We start from the raw sequence: 24,261 nt of genomic DNA, 5'->3' as shown, positions 1-24,261 counted from the left end.
ATGGAATGCAGCAACTTCTTAATCCTGTGTCCTCATAAATAATTTATAGGATAGACACTATCAAGGCTGTAGCTGCTGTTCTCTCTTTCTGGTCCTGTAATTTCTAGGGTAATCTGAGTTTTCTGGTCACTTACTCTCATGCATAGATGTAGCCAGGTAGTGTTAGGCTTCATCATGACACAAGTCCCTAAGATGTAGGGACTATGGACTATGCAGAGGACATAGTTGGTTTCCAGAAAGTTAATTGTTAAAGTGACAAAAGTAATCAAATCTTTATGTATACAGGAAAAACTGGAAGGGTTTCAGCGTGTGAGCTTCTGATTCACATTTGTGTTAGTTTAAGTGAAACTTATTCTATTCCTTGTTAAGGTTGCGAGCCTGAATGCTAAGTATGAAGTTGCCTCTTTACTGAAAAATGGTTTCCTGTTGATAGAAGAAATTGCTCAAAAGGAGATTTCTGCTTTCTTTTTACATTTTAGCAGCTAAATAAATGAAAGCCCCAGTCTTGAGAGACTTTCATCTCTGCAAACTTGTGTAAATGTGAGAGCTTTCTGGGGTAGTAAGGCTGCCCACGTTGTTTGTGGCAATCCATTGAAGTACTGCCATGTAGGTCAGCGCAGCTATAAGGATTTCCCTAGCTACTGCTAACTATTGCTAAAAAAACTATCTAATTTTGAAAAATGGTAATATGGTTGGAAGCTACTTTGTTATATAAGGAATATAAAAATGGTTCTCAGTTTTTGTTGTTGTTGTTGTTTTAAATATACTTGATGATGGCAATCCAACTGGTTACCAAAATGACTTCTTATATCTTTGAGACAGGGCATCCCCTGAGGCTGGCTGCAGGAAAGCCAAGGGGAAAGCCAGCCCCTAGTCACTGCCAAATGGCTTGGGGGCAATCACAGCTGGGTGCATGGGAGGAATCTCTGATTTATAGAACCGCTGTGGAACCAATTTGAGATCATTTGCTGCATTCTCATTCCTACTTTAAGAGAGACATTACAGTAAATAATGTCTGTGAGGAGGAGGGAAAAACACGCTGTGGTTTGTTTGACCTCCTTCTCCTTTTGCATCCCTTTGAAGTCAGTAAGTAAATAATTTGGGCTACGAAATCAGCACTCTACAATGTTCCTTTGTTTCTTCTGCTGCTCTACCTTCCCTTCCTGCCCTCGGCCCCCCTCCCAGCACTCCCCACCTCCTGCTTAGTTAGCTTTGGCAGCAAAATGAGTGTTGTGAGGGACAGCTGCAGCACAGGGGTTAAAATGTTTCCTGGGGACCCTATGGAGTCAAACAAATGAGAATGCAATTCAAAGAAAAAGTTTACACCATATTTATTTTTCCATCTGCAGTAGGGCATACTGCAAAGTGGGGGATTTCTTTCCTTGAAAAGATATTAATACTAATTTAAAGGCCATGGAAGATTGCAGTCATTGTTTTTTCAGATGATTATAGACTTGCCTTAATTTCCCATAGTTTCTTTGATCATTTGAAATTCTCTTTGCTGTCTCCACAAAATGATGTGAAGAATCTAAAGCTGGACTTATGAAACAAACAAACAAACAAAAAAACTGCTGTGGATTTTTATATACTTCTTTGCACACAGGGCTCGGCCAGCTGCTCCATTGGCGTCAAATGCATCTGGGTGCCAACGCCACCAGGGAGACTGTGGAGGGCTGACAATGCTCACCCACACAGAAATGCCTCAGGCCCACAATGTTGCCCTGTGTTTTTGTTAGCCACTTGAGCCCATTGCCAGGAAAAGCAAAGAGGTCTGAGATTTTTGTTGTTCTCTGGAAAAGTGACGGGTTTAGGTCTTGATTGTGTAGTGACCTCTCTCTTCCATTGTAATGGCCCAGTGAAGAGCTAGCACTCCTCACTCAGGTTTGTTGGTGGAGAGGTTAGAGGTGAAGTGCTTAACTCTGAGCTTTACTTGATCACTCACAAAGTGGTGAAAGCAGAAACACAATTTCATTTGCAGTGTGCATGCTTCTGTAAGTGACAAAGGTCGTAGCATATGTATGGAAACCTAACATGTTGTCAGGACTGCATCAGTGGTTTGGGTGGCATCTGGCAACAAATCTTGTTTTTCCCCTGGTCTTTTCTCATATCCTATGTGATCAGGGAGGGCACAGATCTGACTGGAAAGATCTGATTTCTTATTTAGATATTCATCTGCTTTTATGCATAACTCAAATCTTTCATACGTGGACACGGAACTCTTTCTTGACAGTTATTACTGTATCTTTTAATAAGCTGGAGTTATTACTTCAGGGAAAGCAACAAGGAAGATGAGCTGAATCTCATGTCTCCATGTGTGGGGATTATCGGCAAAGCCCCATGCTCAGTTCAGTGGCATTTTCTTTGCTTTGGATGTATCTTCTTGCAGGCTGTAGCTCTGCAGAAAATGCTGATTTTTGGCTGAATCTGGAATATAGGAACTGGCAGACAAGCTCCATGCTCTCAGGAACAGGAGTGGGAAGGAAAAGGACAGGCCAGCAGCTCTGCACCCAGGCCTCCGTGTGGCCAGGGGAAGGTGGGGAGATGGTGCTCAATTTGCCCAGAGCATCTCTGTGAAGGCGGAAAAGGCAGGCAGCCAGATCGGGAGAGATGAGGCAGAGATGGAAATAGGGCTGGTTTGAGGGTCTTCATTGCAGTGAGAAGGCAGCCAGGGGCAGGGTGGCATTGGGAGTCAGTAACTGGGAGAGAAATGTTTGTGCCCAGAGGGGTGGCGGAGCGTGCGGGCCCGACCGTGTGCCTGAGCACGCTTGGGAATAGAACGTATTTAGCACTGGAGTGAGGCCAAGCCGGTTATTAATTGCTTAGTGAATGTGAATCAGAAGGATGAAAAAGGCAGCTGTTTTCTGCCAGGACATTGTAGCAGTGCTTCTGAAAACATACTTTGATATCATGCCTTGTAACGATTTTGTAGTTGGCGGTATAAACATCGTTCAATAAAAGCTGCAGCGCGTGAAACCTTCCTACAGCAGGCATTTGAAAACAGTGGCCTCTTCCCTAGTGCAGGGGGCAGTGCTCCAAGCCCATGGATAAAGGCACTGCATGCACCCCTTGTGCATGTGGGCCAAGGGTGGGAGAGCCCAGGAGCAAGAGGCTGGGGCTCAGCCCATGAGCTGGCCTTGGGAAGAGACAGGAGCAGGGAGGCATCCAGGTGATTTAGGATGGCAGGAAGGTGCCGTGAGGAACCGGTGTTATTTTCAGAGCTCATCAGCTCTTCTGCTTCTGGGACTGCCACCATTTAGTGAAAGGCACCCCCTTCCCAGCCTGTTCCTGGGGGAGCTCATGGTGCTGGGTCTCATTCAGGTTTCACCACCTACATCCCTCTAGGGCAGGGCATCCTCCTGCCCATGAGCCAGGCCCAGTCTGGACATGGCCAGGCCCAGCCTGGACATGGCCGCCCCGGGGATACTCCCTTCACCTTGTTCAACACACATCCACCATACAGGCCGACAAGTGGGGGAAATACTACTACCCATCAGTACATCCCCTTGCCCTCTCCACAGAGGTAGCATGGCCCACATCCTGATGTCCTCTGGTGGAGCCCAGGCTGCATTTTACACGTACATGTTACTCTCAGCAAAGGCAAAGGGCAAGCAGGGGGACCTGAAGGTGCTGGTTTTGCCTCCCAGTCCTGGGGGAGGTATTTCCGTCATCTCCCACAGGAGACTATTTTTATCTTCATGGTAAACAGTGTTAATTCCAACGCTGTGTGATCTTTCGTACAACCTGAGCATAGGCCAACAGGCGGGCGCCCTCAATCCTGAGGCTGCAGTCTTGATCTTGATTCAAATGCCCGTGGGAACACAGTTTACAAAGCATGTTTGATGTGCTTTTAGTAACTTCTGGTGCTGAGGAGAGATTTTATTAAATCTAAGCATGTTTAGACTTTCTGGCTGTTGAATACCTTGTGCTCAAATATTTTGCTTAGCTCGAGTCCGGTGGGAAACGATGAAACCTGGATGTCTGAGGCAAGGCCATCAACTTCTTGCCAGATGGAGTGATAGAAAACAGCACCCAAAAGCAATGCTAAATGAAAACTTAGTGTTAACAAGAAACCCTACCTTGAACTGACCGGTTAAATACACATATTTCCTGCCAGAAGAGCTGTGCCTATAGTAAAGAATGTGACATGAAAAACTTGAACTGTAGTTTTAATAAGGACAAGCAGTTGGATTTAAAACTCAATGTATTTGAGGTTTGCCCAATGCATTTCTACTGAAAAACTAAATTTCGTGAAAAAAATACCAATAATAAAAAAACTAATAATAGCCTTGTTCATATTTTTTTATTCAAAAATTTGAACAGGGATACAAGGATACATCTTGAATTCCTTTCAGTTACCCTTCATTTCTGAGCCTTTGGTTTATAGCGGAGTTATACTTCATACATTTTTTTTTCTGCATTTATTCATTAAATCTATTTGAATTAGCAGACCCTGAATTTTATTCTGCCTTGCCTCTATGCCTTCAGATTCCTTCCCTGGGGTGCATTTTCCGGCAAATTTCAGTGTAACATTTTTTTTTCCTCTGGTAATCCTGCTGCAAAATTCAAAATGTAGAGCTGGAGTCATAAGGGATAGTTACTAGGACTTGGCCTGGCTTTTTGGACATTGCTTCAGTTCTTTTGGCAGATGAGCTTTTGCCGTGACCTATTCCTTTGAGGGAGCAGGCAGAGCAGAAGCAGTGAGGGATGTTACAGGTGCAAGATGATGCTGCGCTTGCCTCTCATCAGCTGGAGTGCTTGAATGACTGTGCTATCTGCATTGCACAAGTGAAAAGTTGGAAAATAGCAAATATGCTTTCTTGGTTCTAAAGATGTTCTGGTCTTAATACATTTGAATGCTGACTCACAGACTTCTAGAAAGGAGTTTCCCTTGGGACCAGACCTTGTATAACCTCCAAAGAGGGGGATGGCAGGCTGAGGTCTCTGCACAGTTTTGCCCCTACACTTTCTGCAGAAATTCAGTGCTCTGTGACCTGTACTTTTGTCAGCGTCTCACCATAAGAGTGACGTCTCTTCAGCTTTTTGAGGAGAGTTGTACCATAGAGGATCCTTGGGATTTTACTGAGGTGACACAGGCCAGAATGTGACCCAGTGAGATGAAGGCCATGCAAACACTAGACTTTTAGTTTTAAGGAGTTCATCCCCATGACGTTTTGCTGTGGATGTATAACTTTTCCTTTTGTTTTCCCTTTTCCCTCCCCAATGAGTACAAGTAGCAAACTAAGAGTACAGACTGTAGTCACTTTACTTTCATAAGCCCAATTAAATAAATGCTTACAGTTAGGTTAAATAAAATAAAAAATAAAAAATAAAAAAAACATGGGCAGCTGTTTTTTGCTACATAGGCAGCAGGATTGTCCTGTGTCCTCCCCACAGTGATCTGTGTTTGCTCTGACTGGACCTCCCCAGACTCCTCTCTGGATCAAGAAAGTTGACAGCATATGTACTGTATTGCTCCTTATATTTTAATTCCTGCTGCAGAAAGTTTCCATTAAAAAGATGATTTTCTCAAGAGACCAGTTTGCCTTTCATCTTTAGCATTTTCCTATGCATTCTAAAATCAATAGAGCAAGGATAACATCTTTAACAACAGCTATTTTTTCAAGCATATGAACAAAAAAATCTGGAAAAAAACAAACAAAAAAAAAAAAAACATATTTAATGTGTTTTATGGTGATACAATTTTGGATCTATGTCTCCTATTCACCTCTATTCCAAGCATGAACCTTTGACAGAATTAAATAGCAGGCAACAAAGCTAGAAATAATGATAAAGCTTCAAAATAAACACTCTTGCCTGTGAAAAAGCAGTTGAGTGAGTTGCATGAAATGGCAGTGTAATTATATAGTAGTGAGTCAAAGTTTGATAGCTTGGAGCTTATCTTTGCACAGCATGCCACTTTCCCCCCAGCCCCCAGTATGGTACATTTCTTTATCAACACTTCATTTCTAGTTGTTTACCTTTAAACAATCTTACCAAATCTTAAGTATGTTCCTCCAAGTGATTGTGGAAGGAAATTCAGGTAGTAATTAAAATGGCCAGGTCAAAACAGTTTAACCGAAACATCCCTGAAAGTAAAATTCTGGATAAAGTAAACATGAATTCCCAGCTCTTCAGGATTCTCTGTTTTAACACTTTTAGGGTTAGTATCAATTTTGTAGTGATAAAGGTAACAGAATACAAGACTCGTATGAAAAGAGTGCCTGTACCCTAACTGACCTAAACCTGAGGACTGCTACATGCACATAGATATTGTACCAATTCCACTGTTGCGATAGTTTTCATTATTTGAAAGATTCAGCAGAATGAAATGACTTTAGCTTTAATATATAGATTTCACATTACTAGTATACTTTTAAATAGTTCACTAAAAATTGCTTCCTTTAGTAGTCAAGGTCTCTTATCTGATACCTGTTTCCTTCCCCTCCGTGGATGCATCCTGTTTTCCATGTCAGCCCCCACATCCCCCCAGTATTTCCATGTGCCTTTTCCTGTTGTCATATGTTCTGCTGCAGCTGCTCCTCAGATGCTTCTCCACCAAGGAAAGTCCCCAAAGCTGAGCTCACTCCTACACATGGCCACAAAAAACACTTTGCCAGTGGCAGCATTCTTTCCATGCTGGAGCAGGCAAGCACCAACCCTCAACTTGTTAGCAAGGAGGCAACAGCACTGGTATTTCCAGGCATGCTGCTGTGAAGCAGCCTGTGTGTAGGGCTGATGATGCTCGTCCCACCTTTCTGTGTTTGCCTTGTCCCCAGTGATTTTTGTACTGTGCAGAGCAAGAAAACCATCAGGAAAGTAAGATGAGTCAGGTCTGTGATAGAATGCAGCTAAGTCATGTCTGTGCTTTCAGGCATGATTCAGTTACCCTCTCCCTGATGGCTCTTTCTGTGGAAATAAAGTACGGAATGATAATTGAGAAAAAACTCTTTAAGGAGGGATCCTACCTATTACATGTGAAATTATGTCTTTAAGGTTTCAGTAGGGTTTGGCTGTAAAACAAAACCAGACTGTTTATATAGGACTGTCAAATATATCTTAATTCATGAGTGTTTCCAACCCTCTTTTCTACTGCTTTACATTTATTTTAATTACCTGTTCCCCAACAACTGAATAACTGAGGTGGAGCATTACAAAATATTTTTTTAGAAGGCAGAGTGCATACGAGATGATTTTGTGGTCAGCATTTTATTACGGATTTTATTTTATTACAGATTTTTTTATTGAGGAATACGTTTTGGTTTTCTTCATTGTTTCTTCTCCTTCTGCAGGGGATGGATGTGGGCACATGGTGATGTATCAAGACAGTGGGACCCTGGCATCCAAGAACTATCCTGGGACATACCCAAACTACACTCTTTGTGAAAAGAAAATCCAAGTACCTCAGGGAAAACGCTTGATCTTAAAAATTGGAGACCTGGACATTGAATCACAGAAATGTGAATCCAGCTACCTTAGCATCCTGAGTTCTTCAACAGTCCATGGTAAGTAAAAGATAAGGCAATGGTAAACATATGAACTGTGAGAAGTGTGAGCAAATCCCAGCTCAGCAAAGCACAAGGAATGTTGCCCTTTTTTCTTTCCTCTTCCTTTCCATATTCAAGTGTTTTGTTCCATGCATGCAGAGCCATTGCTCTCACACCTCATGTTGTGCTGACAAGGCTGGGAGTGCTGCAGGGAGTGGGGGGGCTGCACATCCTCAGAGGCTCGTGCCCTCCTCTGGAACACCCATCTACAGGGCTCTGCCCTCAGGCCTATGGAGCTGTGCCCTGAGGCCTGCGGAGCTATCATGGTTGTGATACAGTGAACGCATGGATCTATATCAGCACTACATACTTCTCGGGTCAAGAAAGAGCTAGCTCACTAACTACACAGAGATGAGAAGTTGGAGCCCACTGTCTTGCATCTCCCTATTTCCTAGTCAGTCGAGGCCTTGGAGAGGAGATAACCTTTATTACTGCAAGCTGTTAGACACTGATAGCCTTTGCTAACCTACAGGCTTTAATACTTGCAGATATTAAACGTGTCCAGCCAGGCTGCACTTGTGTAAGAGATCTGCACAAGAGAATAGGTGATTAAATATGTTTTAAGTGTGCACTTAACAACAAAGTCCTCCTAAGAGAACCTGAGGCCTTCAAATCAGTTTTCCCAGTCAGTTTTTACTGAGACTTTTGATCTGCTCTCTGGAAGAGTCAAACAGAGTTTCAGGACAGTGAGCTCTTTTTCAGAAGTCAGATTTAAATCCAAAAACATGGAGCTGCAAGGAGTTCTGTACTACTGGAATAAACTCGTGAATAACAACTTTGTAAGATTTTGCCAGCTGGGAGCAGGCCGTAGACCTTCAGTCAGCTGCGGTTGAATGTGCTATACTGGACATTACAGGCAGAACAGGTTCAGTGGAAAAAGCAAATGAAGAGATAAGCTACACAGAGCTTGTGCAGGTTCTCAAGGTTACCCAGCTCATTGCTTGTCTCAGTTAAGTGTGTGGTTCTCCCAGGCTCAGGACTCATAATAGTAAAGAGGGATGATTGCCTTTCATTCACAAGCATGATAGGTCTATAACTCATCTGGTAAGATAAGATCAGGTGAGGTATTAAAGCTTCTCTCACAAACGAAGGTAAAGGTAATTATTGTTCATCAGGAGGGAGGTATTACATTTTGAAACAGCCTTCAACAAGAGTGAACCCTGACATTCTCATATCTAAGCCTTGCATATAGCTTGATTTGAGGCATAAGGAACACTTCTGTTTGTGTGTGCTTGGATTTTTGTATTTATGTTTATGTTCATTTACCTGTAAGTAACCAATTCTGTTCACCTGAAGCGCATTGTCTGTACTTGGCAGTATGTGTTACGTGTTTAGTATTGCATTATCATAATTTTGAATAATTTTTACTGATATTATCTTAACATTGCTAATCAAAGGCTTATCTAGGAAACAAGGATAAATCAATATATTGTTTTTTGAAGTGAAAAATGAAGCTTGAATGCTGATTGAAATTTTGGCTCCTTACATACCATCCCCGAGGCATCTTCACATAGTTCTGTCATGCAGTTATTCAGCCTATAAACAGAATACTGGTGTATTATGCAATCAAATCCATGTAATGAATTTCTTTCAAGTATTCCCACACCCATTTTCATACCTGATTGGTAATGTCTGATGCATGTGGACTATAATTTGCATTCTCAGTAATGAACTGCACAATTAGCAGATTTTACTTATATCTGATTAAACATGTTTTGTGGCTTAAGCAGACATGTTATCTGCAATGGTTTTTCTGGTCTGCAGCCTGCTGTAGTCTTTCGCACTAGCCTACATACAGAGACTTTGCTTTACTTTCAGGTGAATCCGTGCAGTGAGGAAATAGGGCTGTATGCATAAATTCACAACACCATTTGTGTTTTAGAAGACATGGAAATTTACATATGAGATTAGGACTTCTCTAAGTGAGTTGTTTCAACAGTTTTGCTATAGTTCTGGGATTTAATATGCATTTATGTAAGCAAAAGAAGCTCTGGGAATAGGCACGGCTAATACAGTTAGTCTTATTGTGTGTCCTTTTAGGTAACTGTTCTCAGCCCAGATCTCCTCGCCACAGCTCTCCCCTCTTCACAATAATTTACAAGCAGGTCAACATCTTCCCTTCAGCCAAGAAGATATTGAGCTTTGCCGCTGAAAATGCTTAATGGGATAATGGAGATTTAAAAATGTTTTGCAGGCATTGAAAACATCTGAACAATTAAAAACTAATGTTTGAATGATTGGGAATGTCTGTATTTGACCTGGGTTTAAAAAGAAAAATCCAAAAAGCTAAGTGTGAAGCCTGGCACTTTGAATATTACTCATACTTCAAATTAGCCAGACAGCCTCTGCTCTTTGAGGTATGCAATTATCAGAAAATAAGGTCCAAAGGGAAATATGTTTTAAATACTATTCTGGTCTCTTAAATTCCACAAAATGCAAGGGAGGCAACATCAGTATGCACACAATCTCCTGTTCAGGAGTGTATCTGAATCTTGGAAAATTGGTCAGAGGCAAAGCACCACGCTATATGCATGTAAATACATTAGCGTAAACAAGTCTTCAGATGACAAAATATTCTTTTCATTTCAGATTTCTCCCACAAGTCTTTATATATAACTCTGATTCATTCATCGTTATAAACTTCTTCTGGGATTCATGGAATACACAAGGAGTAACTCGGTTCACATTCAGGGTATTTATGTTCCATGCCCTAAAGGGAAGCCATTATACACGAATGAGTGGATTCATGGATTTATGTTAGCCAGGTGATTTCTTCACTTTAATATGCCTGTGACTACAGATTAGACAGCAGAACACTAATTTGGGAGTTTTATTTAGGTTCAGGGCATTCCTCTAATTTTGTAGTCTGACCCCAAGAGCATGATGGATTTAATTCCTTCCTGCAAAAGCACGTAGTGTTGTGTACACTGATTTACTAAAGCCTCCCTGCTCAGCTGGAACACAAACTTTACACTACAGCTCTTCTCACCTTTGATACTTCTCAGCTTTGATGAACCTGTGAAGGCAGCCATTGCATTTATATTTCCATGATATTGCCATCAAAAGATAGTCATTAAGTAATCTTAATGAAGCTCTAAATTTGGAGACATAAAGTGGCTGAACACTGTATTTCAGGGTTATTATTCTGCACACTATTTTCCTCTGCGTTAACCAGAGGAACAACCCTGTAACAAATCTTTTCTTTCAAACTGCTAGCGTTGTATCCAGACTTAGATGTGAAAACATTAATCATCAGTCGGCAAAGGTAGTCTAACACCAGTCTTGGTGAAACTGAGTCACCTTTGTCTGACAAATCTTTCAATGTTAACACATCTCTGCACGTTGTCTCCAGGAGATCTAAATATATTATAATGTCCCTTTTCAAAGGCATGGCTTTGCACTGGATGAAAATAGGGTGGTGTTTGTTTGTTTACTTATTTTTCCCCCACAAAAGGAATCTAGAATAGATGATAATATAAAGCATGATCTCACAGTATGGACAAGGTGCAGCCTTTACTGAAATGCCTTTCTTCTAGAGTTAATTGCATTAGCTGAGCATATTAAAAATACTGAGCTCTGAAAAGAGCTTTTGATTTTTTAATTAGTTAAAGGGATATGTGAAAACAAGATTAACCATGTGGTCCCTGTAGTTCTTGAGCACACAGCAGCCATTGCTACACTGTTTATGAATGTATTAACGTACATGTTTTTAAAGTTCAACAGGAATTGTGTTTAGTCAGCTTCTTTTCATGACTTTATCAGATTCCTGTATTTCTTTTGACCCTTTTTGCTTGCTTCCTTCACTCTTTTCCCATCTAATGGTTTAGCATCTTTTCCCTTAATTTTGTGAGATGATCATCAGCCTTGACTGGAAAGAGATTAAAGAACAGATAAGTGCCTACTTAGTTCTCCATTCACTTGCAGTCAGTAGGAGGTTGATGTGTTCCTCTGGGGTGGATGTCAGATCTGCTGAGTGACTAGTAATAATTTGGAGAGTTAGTGCAGTTAACTTGTTCTTGCATAATTTGCAGTCAGTAACTAGTGTGAAATAGCAAGAGAAATTACTGAAAATGCTTTCTCCTCTCCGCAGCCAGTCTCTAAGGGTTATTAGGGAAATTGAGCATTTACTGATGTGTGAGTGTCTGATGGCTGTTGAGAGTGAGTGTGCACGTGTGTGCACGTGTGTGTGTGTGTGTGTGTAGGTGTGCAGGAGATCCAGATGCCTTCCAACGCCTCATACCTGTCATCGTGGCTGAAGGAGATTCATCAAACCAGTCTTTCCTTATTATAGATTGTAATAAGTGTCTTGCTTGAATAAAGGGTGTGCCCAGGTTTCTTTTTCACCCCTCAAAGGAAACTTGTTATTACAGTATTGTTTCTGGTATTTCAGGAAATCCAGTGAAATGCCCAGACAAGTTCTTGCTGGAGATCAAGTTAAGCAGTTTCTTAACAGTCAAATCTCTTTTTAACAGTTGGGTTTCACCTGAGGGGTTACAGAAGCCCAAGGTTTTAGCTTTGGAAAGATTTACTTATAAAGCAAAGTAAACCTGCCTTTCTTTTATCAAATGACCTTTTAGTCCCTTTAGATGCATAAATTGTATTGTGTATTTCTCTGGGTTTTACTTTCTTGCTGTTGTTAAACAGGTATAACTCTTTACTAAAGGTTCCTAGCTGTTGCTCTGTCTTTGGGTTTAGCTAAAACCACAGTAAAAGAGATCTCACTTGGGGTCAAGCAGGCAGACCTACAGACTGTGGGAGCAGGTGGTCCAGATCCTCCATTTTTAAACTGTAATTACTTCTCCAGACTGACTCTACTCGGATGCCTTTTTCTCTCCTTTATCACAATCTTTGGCAACCTTTTAGACACTAACTGAAAGTTATATATGTTTTTCTTAAAACAAGAACCACTTATACTCATTCTGAGGTCAGACTGTGTTGCACAGTTAAGTGTTGAATAACTAGGCTGTCTCATCCTGACTAATGAGTGTGACTACCCATGTTAACTCATGTCTACCGAGCGCTAACACCACCTTCCGCATGTCCTGCAGAGAAGGACATGGACCCGAACTTTGTATTTCCTGGCATATTCTTGAGGGTGGTGCTGATTACCCCTGTGCTTGTGTATCACAGGTTTGGAGTGAAGAAGAGGCTTCTCTTCTCCTCTCTTTCTTGGCAATAGGAGAGGAAGAGCTACTGGTTATGCTCAGCTACTTCTTATGAAAGTGAAGCATTTGTGTGAATGTGGGATGGAGACAAATTTCAAGAATGCATATGTTTTCATACAACAGATCCTTGCAGTTTTTGTGAGCTGTTTGTGAAAGACTTGCACACTGGCTGAGTTTTTAGCTCTGAAGTGAAGCAAGCATTATCCATGTTCATCACATCCCCTGTTTTTACCCAACTATTGAGGTACTTCCAAGTCATTGTATTTGACAAAAGGAAGGATGAAAATTTCAAGCATTCTTTCCCATACAAACTCCCTAGGAAATGATAATTCTGGAGAAGCATAACCCTAGGATCATTGCACACATTGTTCATAAGATGTGTTTCTCTGCAAGTCTAATGTCAAAGACAGAAAGCAGAAAGGGAGAAGATTCCCTGTTGAACCATAAATCTTTATGAATTTATATCTAAACTGAGTTTCCTAATGATCTCTTCAAATGTCAAAGTGGAGGTTTTAAATGAAGTTAAGGAATTTGAAAGCAGAATGACCCAGACGTACAATAGGTAAAGACAAAAAGAATTGCTTTTAAAAGAAAGAAAAAAGCCTTACAGAAAAAGCAGAAAGTAGCAAATGCTACAGAAACGAGCACCATGTAGGCTCTGCCAGTTGGTGTGAGAGAAGTGAGTCCACTAGGCACAGTGCTTCTTGAGGGAAGCAGAAAGAATAAAGGAACACAACTCAACAAAGTAATCTCAGGAAATATGCCAGAGACTGGCTGACAGTAGAAGTAAACTAGACTTCATAAAAGCAGACAATGCTGTAAAGATCGTCAGATTTGCAAAACAACACTATTATGAAAAAGACAAAAGCAGTAGACTATTGCTAAAATTTAAAAAATAAACAAAGCATAAAATAATCTCTTCAGTCTCCAGACAAGCCAGCCAAAGGATATCCATGAGACAATTTACTGTGTATTTTGCAGGATGTTAATACTGTTCGGAGACAATAATTTCAAAACAAGAGTATTTCATTTAAGCCACCTAAACCATATCAACAGTTCAGGGGTTCTGGAGGAAAGGCATTAAATGTTAATTTAATTATAGAGAATATTAAAATAGGTACATTCAAAATCCATAAGCCCCTAATAGCTCTCTTGAAGAATTTAAAAAATACATATATATTAATGAATCTGGAGTGAACAGATGTAACTACGCTTGGGTCAGCTCATTAGTGAGACACTAAAAGAAGAAAAGGCCCTGACATGTAGATACAGTAACACTGAAATGTGGAGAACACCTACTCAGTTTCATGACATGTAACACATCTGTTTATTAAATCAAAATCCTTTCTTTGTTCTTAGTAAACAAACCAAATAATCCTGCCTACTTACCCTACCAGACATCCAACAGAGTCACTTAAACAGGAAACAGGGAGAGAGATCAGCATTGGTGACTCGTTTGTCGAGATGAATATGCAAAGCAACCCACCTCTCAACTAACACCAGAAGATTAAAAACTGATAACGGGATCTGGCGGTTTTTAAAAGGGATCTTAAAAACTTCTGGCTTAGTCCCAAGTTTAGAAATTAAATTTTTGTCCAGAGTCAAGTCAAAATGGTGTAGTAAAAGTTAATAGGGCTCTTTAAACAAGCTCCTCCCTTGTATACAGGCACAAACCAAGGCTTGTGCCTTCATCCCTCCTTGCCACTGAGGTTGTTCAGTTATTCATATAGACAGCCTGGAGAAGTCAACAGATCCTAGGTGGAATGGACAGAGAAGACGGACAATATATGAGTCTTAAAAGTAGGTGCTAAAGCAATTCGAAAATACTGGCTAAGAAAGACAGTTTTCAGATTAAGTCCAATCACGGCACGTGCTGAGTGGTTTTAATCTTCTAATGTCTATGAAATCTTACAGTAAGTACATTGAAGGGAGACCAGGTAAGTCAATGGAAAATAACTATGCTGGGTGTTACTATGTGTAGAGAAAGTGTGTCTAACTCAGGCACGCTATGAGCTGAAACGTTGGAAGCGTGGGAGAGTAACCTTTCTCTGCCTCTTTCAACATGAAATTAGATGAAGAACTACTGTATGGAAGTGCACAGGAAAAAGTACACATGGTTAAGAACAATCATATTTTTCTCAAGGAAATTAGAAAAAGGATCAAAAAAAATTCACTGTCAGAACTGAATCTAAAGAACTGCCTTGACCCTGAAGAGTTTTGTTTCCTAAGCACTAGCAGTTATTACCTGGGGAATTTCTTTTTGAAAGACAGTCAATGTGTAATGAATTGGTTGTGAGGAAAATGAGAATCAGAGGTCAAAAAGGACACTCTGCAAAAACAGGGCAAAATGGAGAGGAGCTGCTGATCAGAAAACCATATTATTAAGTAAATTAAATATGCTTACATTGGTCAACATTGGTCATTACAAGAGTGAGGAATAACACCTTTTCCTAAAAACTGACTGCACGTCTGTTGTTCTTTCATGTAGTAAAGGCAAAACTATCTCCAAAAACAGCAGTAGAGATGTGAGGTAATGCTTGTACTTTTTTTCTAAGCTCTGATTGCTAATTTCTGTATTTGGTAGCCTGGAATTAAGCTTTACTAGATCTCACGGAAGGCTGAAGACTTGGTTGTGTATTGCTGATATTAACTGAATTCTTGAGAAGAGCTGTGTCGAAATATTTTGCAAGGCTTCATCTGTTTGGAACAAAGAACAAGTGAATGTTCTCTGGTGTTAATAAATGCCTTTTAAAAAAAAAATCTATGCAGATAGATAGCTGATAAGCCTTTGGAAAGATATTAATCCCTGCAGTGGATTCTGTTTCTTGCTTTTATATCCTTGAAGTAATTAGTCCTAGGTCCCCTTAGTTTAGAGCTTCCAATTGGAGTCTCTGGGTAAACCAGACCAGCTCTTGGCATAACTGTGAGATAACGATAGCTTTGTAACCCATATTAGATTTTATACTTAACAGTAGAAACTTCTCTTCAGGCATTGCATGCTGATTTCTTAAGCTGATTGTATCTGAATTACTGGCTTTCACATTATACAACTCTATGAGTCTAGATATTTTTATTTTATCATTTTTTCTTGTTATGTGTGATTTGTTTGTATAATTACCTGGGACACATGTAGACTTGCTGCTGAAGGAGACACACAATCCTGCTCCAGCCGGTGTGTGGTTGAGTGAGTCAGCGATCTAAATTATACCTGCAGAGTTGATAGGTCACTGCGAATTGCTGCAAGGGAAAAGCCAAAGAGCATTGGTGAGAAAACATGTAGTCAGTCCCTGAGAGAAGAAAAAGATTAAAGCTTTCTTAGTCTTGCTATTTTGAAGAAACACAATGCCTCCCTTTCTTCTTCCCCTTTTTCTCTCTCTTTCTCCACTCTGGAAAAAAAAAAAAAAAAAAAAAAAGTAAAATTTTAAGTTAGCACTTTACTTCTCCCACTGCAATCTGACACAAAAGACCTTCTCAAATAAATCACTCGTGCAGTTGTCTGGTATGACACAATGTCAAATGCTGTCTTTTTGATAAGTTCATTTCCTAAGCAATTTGTTTAACCCTTTTTATAGACATTGTTTTCTCTGACTAAGTCGTGAGTCATTTTCAACACAGGAGTACTCAAGGGAAATGTCACAATTGTCACTTGTTTCTCTGCCTGCTTGGCTTTGCCTTATAATTTTTATAAGCCAAAAGACAGAGTTCCTCCTTTAATTTGTCCCACTCTGCTGACAGCTGGCTGTCATTGCCTCTGACTGGGCTACTCTATGGGCTGATCTTGTAGTTACTATAACGTTGGTGAACTATTTGGAAAGACACCTCCCGACCCCCAAAGAGTATCAAATAAAACAAAGAGGCTTTTAGGAGCGTGTTTGGAAGGGTACTACACAAAATTTGGGCTGCACTTTGACTGTAGCTTGTTGTATCTCAGAAGTCAGTTCCAAGTTACCATAAGGTGTCCACCACCACCAAGAAAACAAGATTATCCAGGAAAAATCAAAGGGATCATCTTTCATCCTAAGGACTTGCTTTAGTATACAAAAGCTGTCATACACTTCAAGAGAAGAGGGCTTTTAAAGGGTCTTGTTTGTTTTTTTTTTCTCTTAGGAAAAAAAAATGTTTGTCTTTTTACAAAACCTCTTATTTAGTGGGTTATATTGTAAGCATCCCCATAAATTCAAAGAAGCATACCCAAACTGCTTATGATTTTCTACATCTGAGGGCAGCCAGGGACAAGTGTTTGCACACAGGTGTGGTGACAGAAGAGCAAAGACTATGGCGATTTCAAAAGCAAGTTCCCCTCAGGAATTGACTTCTGAAGGAGCAAAAGTAGTCACAAAGAGTCCCAGGCATGCCTGCTGTGGCAATAAAGGAGTGTCCTGAGGAGTGCTCCAAGGTATTGCAGTTGGTAGCTATAAAACTCTTATCTAATTCAACATAGGTGCAAGACTTGTGTCTCCTTTTCCTGCTCCCTTCCTCTTCCTCTTTATTTTATCTAAAACTCTGGAAACTTGAACTATATGTTTCAATGGACTGATGATGTTTTTAAAAGGCAAATAAATGCAGAATTTTTTTGAGCAAATCAGTACTGCTTTGTTGTACATTTTGACTCATGGCACACACATCCCTTAAGACCAGGTACACTCTTTGTGATCTTAACCTTTTCTGAATAGCTGCTATGCTGAAGCAGCCTCAGCTGTATGCATCTGGAGAGTTTATCTAGCACACCCTGTGTAGATCCCTTGGATTGCCTTTAAATGTTCTCTTTATTCTTTTCTCTAATGAATTACTGCTGCTTTTAAGAACACCGTACTTCAAAGGTGGAAGAGCATTAATCATTCTCTTGAGGCTTATGCAATGAGAGATCTTAATACTAGAATTTATGCCACAAAGAGACGATTGGATTCTTGCCATTCTTTGTCAGGGTAACTTTGGAGCTCATACCCATAAAGGACTGAAGTCCAAACCCTTTTGTCAACATTTGGATTATACTGAAGGAGAATGAGCATGTTATGAAACTCTCTGCTAATCACAAGAGTTCTCCAGCCTAACTGTATCATCTAAACTCTGTAATCTTCGTTCTGTCTGTAGGGCCGTACTGTGGTAATATGATGCCTGTCCCCAAAGAAATCATTCTGGACAGCAACGAAGCGACTATTCACTTTGAGAGTGGATCACACGTGTCAGGACGAGGCTTTCTGTTGTCCTATGCCAGTAGTGATCATCCAGGTAAAGTACTGTTTCTGAAGGATAAGCAGCATTGTACTCCCTCTTTCATTATCTTCCCTACACATAAACTTTGCCCCATAATGTTTGGTCCTAAATATTTCTGGTATCTTATTAGCAAGAACCATCAGATTTTTAATAGCATGTGTGCAAGAAGCAATTGTAACATTAAGCAGATCTAACAGCTGCTGAAATCTTACCTAGATAATTTGCAGTACAGGCCTGGTGAAAAAGAAAACACCTTCTGTATTCTGGGCTTTTACCACACTGTGATAGGATGAAGAGATTTTAGAGGTTAAGATATAAATCCTACATTTAATATTCTGGGGATCTGTGTGTCTTTGATGAAGGGGTGTAAAGCAAGAGTGGAAGAGGGAGATGAAAAGAGTGAGGGAAAACCTTAACTGTTGTTTTACTTCTAATAAAGCTGTGCAAGTATTACACAGAGAGGTCTTCAAAAGCAATTGCATGTTTAGCCAAATATTCTTCTATATTTCCTTATCCTCTGGCTGGGTTTGACATTTGTAAACTTTTCACAGATCTAATCACATGTTTGGAACGAGCAAACCACTACACAAAGACTGAATACAGGTAAAGAAGTTTTACATCTTCCTGTGCTGTCATTTACTTTTTGGGCATCTGGTCTAATTGCTGGAAATGTCACATAAGACATATACAGTCTTAGTTGTCTGGAGAAGGGATTTTTTTTGAGCTACAGTGCTGTAATAGTGCCTGGCTATGAAAAGCAGTAGTGCAGAATGGAAGTCTGCAGCCCAGGAAAACAAGTTCCTCTGCTGAGTTACAGAGCTCTCAGCAATTCTCATTTGGGCACACATACGTATGGTATATGTAAAAAGAGTTTCCACTTTGAAATTAAAAGTAGCCTTGAATTCCATCGCGTCTCCTGAGAGCAGATCACGCCCCAGCTGATAAAAGATTATCTGAGGACAAGCTATAATTTCTTGGCTCCTTGATAGGATTTGAAATGGTAATAAATTGTACTTTGCTGGTTACTGCCTGGATGTGCATGCAGGCTTCTTATCTGGGCTGGGCTGCAAGCGTGCATAATAGCATTTCTAGAACAACAGAATTGAACAAAAATGTACTTGGAAAACTGCTGTTTTGATTCTTTGTGTGCTGCTATGTGCATTCTATTCAGGGCCACTTTTATTTACCCTCTATAGTCAATGATATGTGACGAGCCAGAACTTACTGCTAAAATATCTGTGGGTTTGAGAGCATTTCTTTTGCATGGGCTTGTATCTGTGTGTCATCATTACGGTCCAGTTTTTAAGCAAGACTCTGTCCTTTTACTACAGCAGATACTGTCCTGCTGGCTGCAGAGACGTTGCAGGTGACATTTCTGGGAATATAGGAGAAGGATACAGAGATGTAAGTACTCAGGATAATGGATACAGAGGATACAGAGATGGAATTACTCAGAATAACGAGGGAAAAAAATAATATATATATATATATAAAATATATATATATAAAGAGAATCTATTGCTCAGTTGCATAGCACAACTTGTTTTCAATTTTTGCTGCTTGGCTCTTGTCAATAATTCTTCCCATCTGTGTTAGATATACCTTTTACTATCAGTATATTGGTATGTTATCAGTGTATAAGCACACTGAGGTGCTTTTCAAACAGACTAATCAATCGTGTGAGATCAAAGTCCACTGATTGTCGACTAAACTTACTATAGTTTTCTGGCTTTTTGGCTGCATAAGGTTTTTCCCTCTTGAGGCAGTGCTCTTAAATGTACTAAATATTCCTATGACTTCATCTTTTACTTGTTTGGAGTCTGTGCATTTCTTTTCTGGAGTTATCTCTTGCAGGAATAAAAAACATTTCAGTAACTTGTGGGTTTTCTTTAAGATTCTGTTTGCAGTATCCCAGGAATCTGCTCTGAGATGAAATAAATATTATATTCTGCTTAATCGCATCCCACTGATAACTAAAAACCTCTTGGATCATTTTTTATTAACTGCTTGTTCTTTAAAATGAATTTGCCTGAGCGGTTTTACCCACAGTTCGTATCACACGTTGCTCTGCCTTCTCTGTGCCCCTCACCTCCCTCCCTTCATGCCTCTGAAGTCTTTACATCTCTCACAGCAGAGTAAGCTTAATCCTACCACTGAAGCAAAATCCCACCGTATCATAAGTAAAGCAGTTGCCGAGTTTCCAAAATGCCAGTGTTCACGTCCAACCTGTTCATCCAGTTACTCAAGCACACCGCCCCATCCCGGAGAATGGCAGAGCTGAAAAAAAAACAAAGAAATTCCACATCGCCTTCTAATTAGCTGGAGTTGTTCCGGCTGTACAGGGTGATTAGAAAAGAACAGCAGCACATGGCATGACCTCATGCAGATCTTATCTAGGTGGAGGAATTTTTGAAAATTTCCCTCCACCATGAACATGGGATTCAGCTTTCTGATGGGAAGGACCTGCAGGGCTCCACGTGCACTGCTGCCCGTGTCCCCCGGCGCACCCAGCCCTCCCCGGAGGGGACAGTCAGGCACCCCAGCTTGGAAAGTGGTGGAGGTGCCCAGCCTGGCTCCATGTGAATGACAGATAGCTGAATTTCCCAATGCATACCATGCCTCAAATCCTAAGGCAGTACACAGTAATAGACAGGTCTGCCTTCAGGTAAGTTCAGGAAGTAATTGTGATTTTCCCTTTGCAAAGAAGGCTGGTTGTGTTGCCTTTGACTTTGTTTTCCTGAGGCGGGCCAGCTATTTATTAGGTTAAAACCTTACAGCACCTTCCCAGAACCAGATTATTAGCCTTCTCATTTGAAAAAAAAAAAAAAAAAAAAAAAAAAAAAAGCATATGTTGGAAACAGATGTATTTTGTTTCAAAGATTCCTGTTGTACGTCCCCCCCCCAACACACTTCTTATTGCTCTTGTGCCTTTGCAGGCTGTTTTGTGCTCCAACACTTCTCTAGCAGTGGCTTGGGAGTGTGAGCATTACTGCTTTGTCAGCCCCATCCCCTGAGTGTTTTGGTGTGCTGCCTTCTGCCTTTCAGACGTCGCTGCTGTGCAAGTCGGCCATACACGCGGGCATCATCGCGGACGAGCTGGGCGGGCAGATCAGCGTCACCCAGCAGAAGGGCATCAGCCGCTACGAAGGCGTCGTCGCCAACGGCGTCCCCTCACACGAGTGAGTACCGCTGGCACCGCCGCCGGCTCTGGGGGCGATCCTTGGAGCATAATGCACTGAGCAGGTCAGCAGAAGCAGGTGGGACACCACACCAATGTTTTTTTGGGGAAGGAGAAGATGTTAGGTGTGGGTCTTGGGGCTTTTGGGGTTTGTTTCTATGGCTGTATTAAAATGGTGTTGGCGCAGATTGTAGGAGAACGTTCCAAGTTTATGTGGCTTTGTGCAGCGCAGGGCTGTATTTTCTTTCTCTTTTTGCTTTTCCTTCCAAAACACATTTGCAAATTACCTTGTTAGCAGATACATGAAAGTATGATGTTCTGCAACAAACACCTTTAATCGATGTGCTAATAAATCATGCTAAATTCATGTTAGAGTTTAAAAAAACTCTAGGAAGAATGAATAAATAAGAAGTGCTGTTGAGCCATAGGGGATTCAGTGAATACGTTCTTAAACGTTGTGCTTTTGACATGTTCAGAATTCTTCTCTTTTAGAATATTTATAGCAAGGGTGTTATATTTACCACTTATCTTCTGACTTTTAATTGTGCTGTTGCTGAAGTAGAAATAAATCCTCTAATCTCTATCCAGTACAGTAAGCCCTTCTAGCAACTGCCTCTGTCATTCCTGTTGGTTCATACTTTTTAATTTTGAAATGTTATCTGGATTTTGCAAGATCCATTTTTTCTTGTGGAAAGGGAAATATCTTCAGTCCCATAGACTAAAAGAGCTAAGACAATACGACTTTTTTATTTTGAAACAAGAACTACAACAACAAAAAACTACAGTACCATATCTGCCATTTTGTATGCATTCTGTGTTTCCCTTCTCTCAGTGAAACAGAAATAGACTAACTACAGGATCACCATGAAACATAGTGGTGTCAAAACTGAAACTAATTTAAAGCTCTCCATGTATGCATCTCACTTCTGCCAGCTGATGAGCAAATTTATGTAATCAAATGTTTAATTTTTATGTCTTGATCCCAGTGGCCTGGCCACATTTGCATGTGAACCTATGGAAAACATAAGCATTCATCTGGTCTGTTGCTGTTATTAAATTTAAGTTGAAAGGCTTTGTATACTGGTGCTGGAATACACAATGTGGGTAGCACGTATATCACTGGTAGCACATTGACCTCTAGCAGAAGGCCCCTAAAGTCTAAATATTTTCTATTTTCTTAAACACGTTGCTTGATAGCTAAAATATATAGAAAAATACTATAATTTTCTCTGAAGCAAAGCAGGACTGAGAGCTTAGCTCAGGCACAGAGCCTTTCCATAGAGCAAACAATGCAAATTCTTTCTGTCACATGCCAGCTTTGTGAAACACTTAGAAATTAAATATTTGGTGCTGTAGCTAAAGATGTCGTAGAACCATTTATATACATGTGTGTGTGTGTGTGATCCTTGAGAATCCCAGGAGTAACTCAGACAGTAGCACATAAAATGTTATAATGAAAGACAGCTGGGATTCCCACTTGTATTTTTTCACAGTACAAGAGTTAGTGAGCAACGAATGAAGCGTAGAAGTCAGCAAATGTACATGTGCTGGGGGAAAACAGTGTTTGCATAATTAACCCATGAACTTAACCGCCAAGTGTCCTTTTAACGCAGCTACTCACATAATGTCTTATACATTTCACATGAGTAATGAAGGTGCCCACAGAGACGAAGACTCATCTCTGTTACACCAAGTGGTACAACTCCCACTGGCTCCAGTGAGAGCCAAGACGTGTGCTCCCAGGCTGAAACGAGCCACCCAGGCTCAGATTCATCGCTCTTATACAGAGCACCCTGATGAGGAGTGTTGTCACCCTAACTCTCCTCCATCCCGGGGCAGAAGAGGCACTTCTTGAGGACGATACATTTCTCAAAGGGACTGGTTTGCCCCGAGGAGCCAGCCAGATCTCTCTGCAGATTATTCAGGCAGCCGAAGGTGAATGGGCTCATAACGGGAACCCTACAAGTGAGATGGCGTGATTTTTAGAAAAGTAGGAGAGTGAGCACAGCCATTCCCAGGATGGTTCTGCTGCTCCTGGCAGCTGGGGCGATCCCAGGAGCCGATGAACTGCTGGTGCGATCCCATTATTCTGGGAGAGGTACATCGGAGGATGCAGGGAAATCATTGTATTTCAAATGGAAATGTGTTCCTAGAAACAGTGGGCATGTTTGCTAAGAAAATGAACCAGTGCATTTCCTGCTTTAAAAAGGCTTTTATGATATGTATTTCCAAGCTGCCTACTTTCCCCGTCCTCGGATACCTCTGTGCTGCAATATGTTCCTCCGAACAGCCAGCGTCAGCAAGGAAAGAACGGTGCTTAGACAGCAGCGTCATCACAGCTCGTTGTACTTCCTTAAACAAAAGCTTACTCAAGTTTTTAAAAATCTCGTTTATAGTGGATTTCAGTATTAAAGATTTGAATTATTTAGTGACTTGAGCTGAAACTGACCTCATCCAAAGCCGCTGCTTGTGTGCATTGGGCCGTTACATATCTGTATTATAATGTAACGGCAGAATTATGAATCGCTCGCTTGCCAGCCCTTAAGACCTGACCTTGGCCTCCCTGACTTCATTTTTCAGTGCACTAGTTATGCCCTGTTATCTATGAGATTTTCAGCTCTCATGCCCCATGCGCAGACCTGAACCTGCAAATGGTATAATGAAGATCAAGTGGCTGGATTTATTGGACAGTTCTGCTACCCGAGTACAAATATATGGGGTTTTAACTTCGTAATGTGAGCTGCCTGTAGAGGCCTGTAACTGTATGTCTGCACATGTGAAATCATTTGTCTTTGAAAATGAAAGAGCCCACATGCTCATGAATTGTGAAATATGTGATGTGGTGCTAACCCGCGCTGCTTGTAAGAAGCTTCCTTGGGACTGACTCTGGAAAAAAATGGATCTGAGATTTACACACATTTATCATGTGAAGCAGCAGCATCCTTTTTTCTTCCTTTCCTCCTTTCCTCCTTTCCTCCTTCTTTCTTTCCTTCTTTCCTTCTTTCCTTCTTTTCTTTCTTTCTTTCTTTCTTTCTTTCTTTCTTTCTTTCTTTCTTTCTTTCTTTCTTTCTTTCTTTCTTTCTTTCTCTTTCTTTCTCTTTCTTTCTCTTTCTTTTCTTTTCTTTTTTCTTTTCTTTTCTTTTCTTTTCTTTTCTTTTCT

General features: G+C 40.7%; 1 protein-coding gene across 4 annotated transcripts in view; it reads left to right on the top strand.

The window, feature by feature from the left end:
* DCBLD1 (discoidin, CUB and LCCL domain containing 1) overlaps nt 1–24,261 on the top strand; it is a 48,989-nt gene that overhangs the window by 8,803 nt on the left and 15,925 nt on the right. For all 4 annotated transcript variants that reach the window (XR_004749082.1, XM_035320130.1, XM_035320131.1 and 1 more), the window contains exons 2-6: nt 7,290–7,502; nt 17,801–17,938; nt 18,475–18,526; nt 19,255–19,327; nt 20,969–21,102. Coding sequence is in view for 3 of the 4 variants with exons in the window: in XM_035320130.1 (XP_035176021.1) it covers nt 7,290–7,502; nt 17,801–17,938; nt 18,475–18,526; nt 19,255–19,327; nt 20,969–21,102 (610 nt within the window). In the remaining variant the exon portion in view is untranslated. The remainder of the gene's footprint in view (nt 1–7,289; nt 7,503–17,800; nt 17,939–18,474; nt 18,527–19,254; nt 19,328–20,968; nt 21,103–24,261) is intronic.

Source organism: Oxyura jamaicensis, chromosome 3, assembly GCF_011077185.1.
Source record: "Oxyura jamaicensis isolate SHBP4307 breed ruddy duck chromosome 3, BPBGC_Ojam_1.0, whole genome shotgun sequence".
Lineage (NCBI taxonomy): Eukaryota > Metazoa > Chordata > Aves > Anseriformes > Anatidae > Oxyura > Oxyura jamaicensis.
Note: the sequence above shows the minus strand (reverse complement) of the source record. Positions and strands in the feature narration are given on the sequence as shown.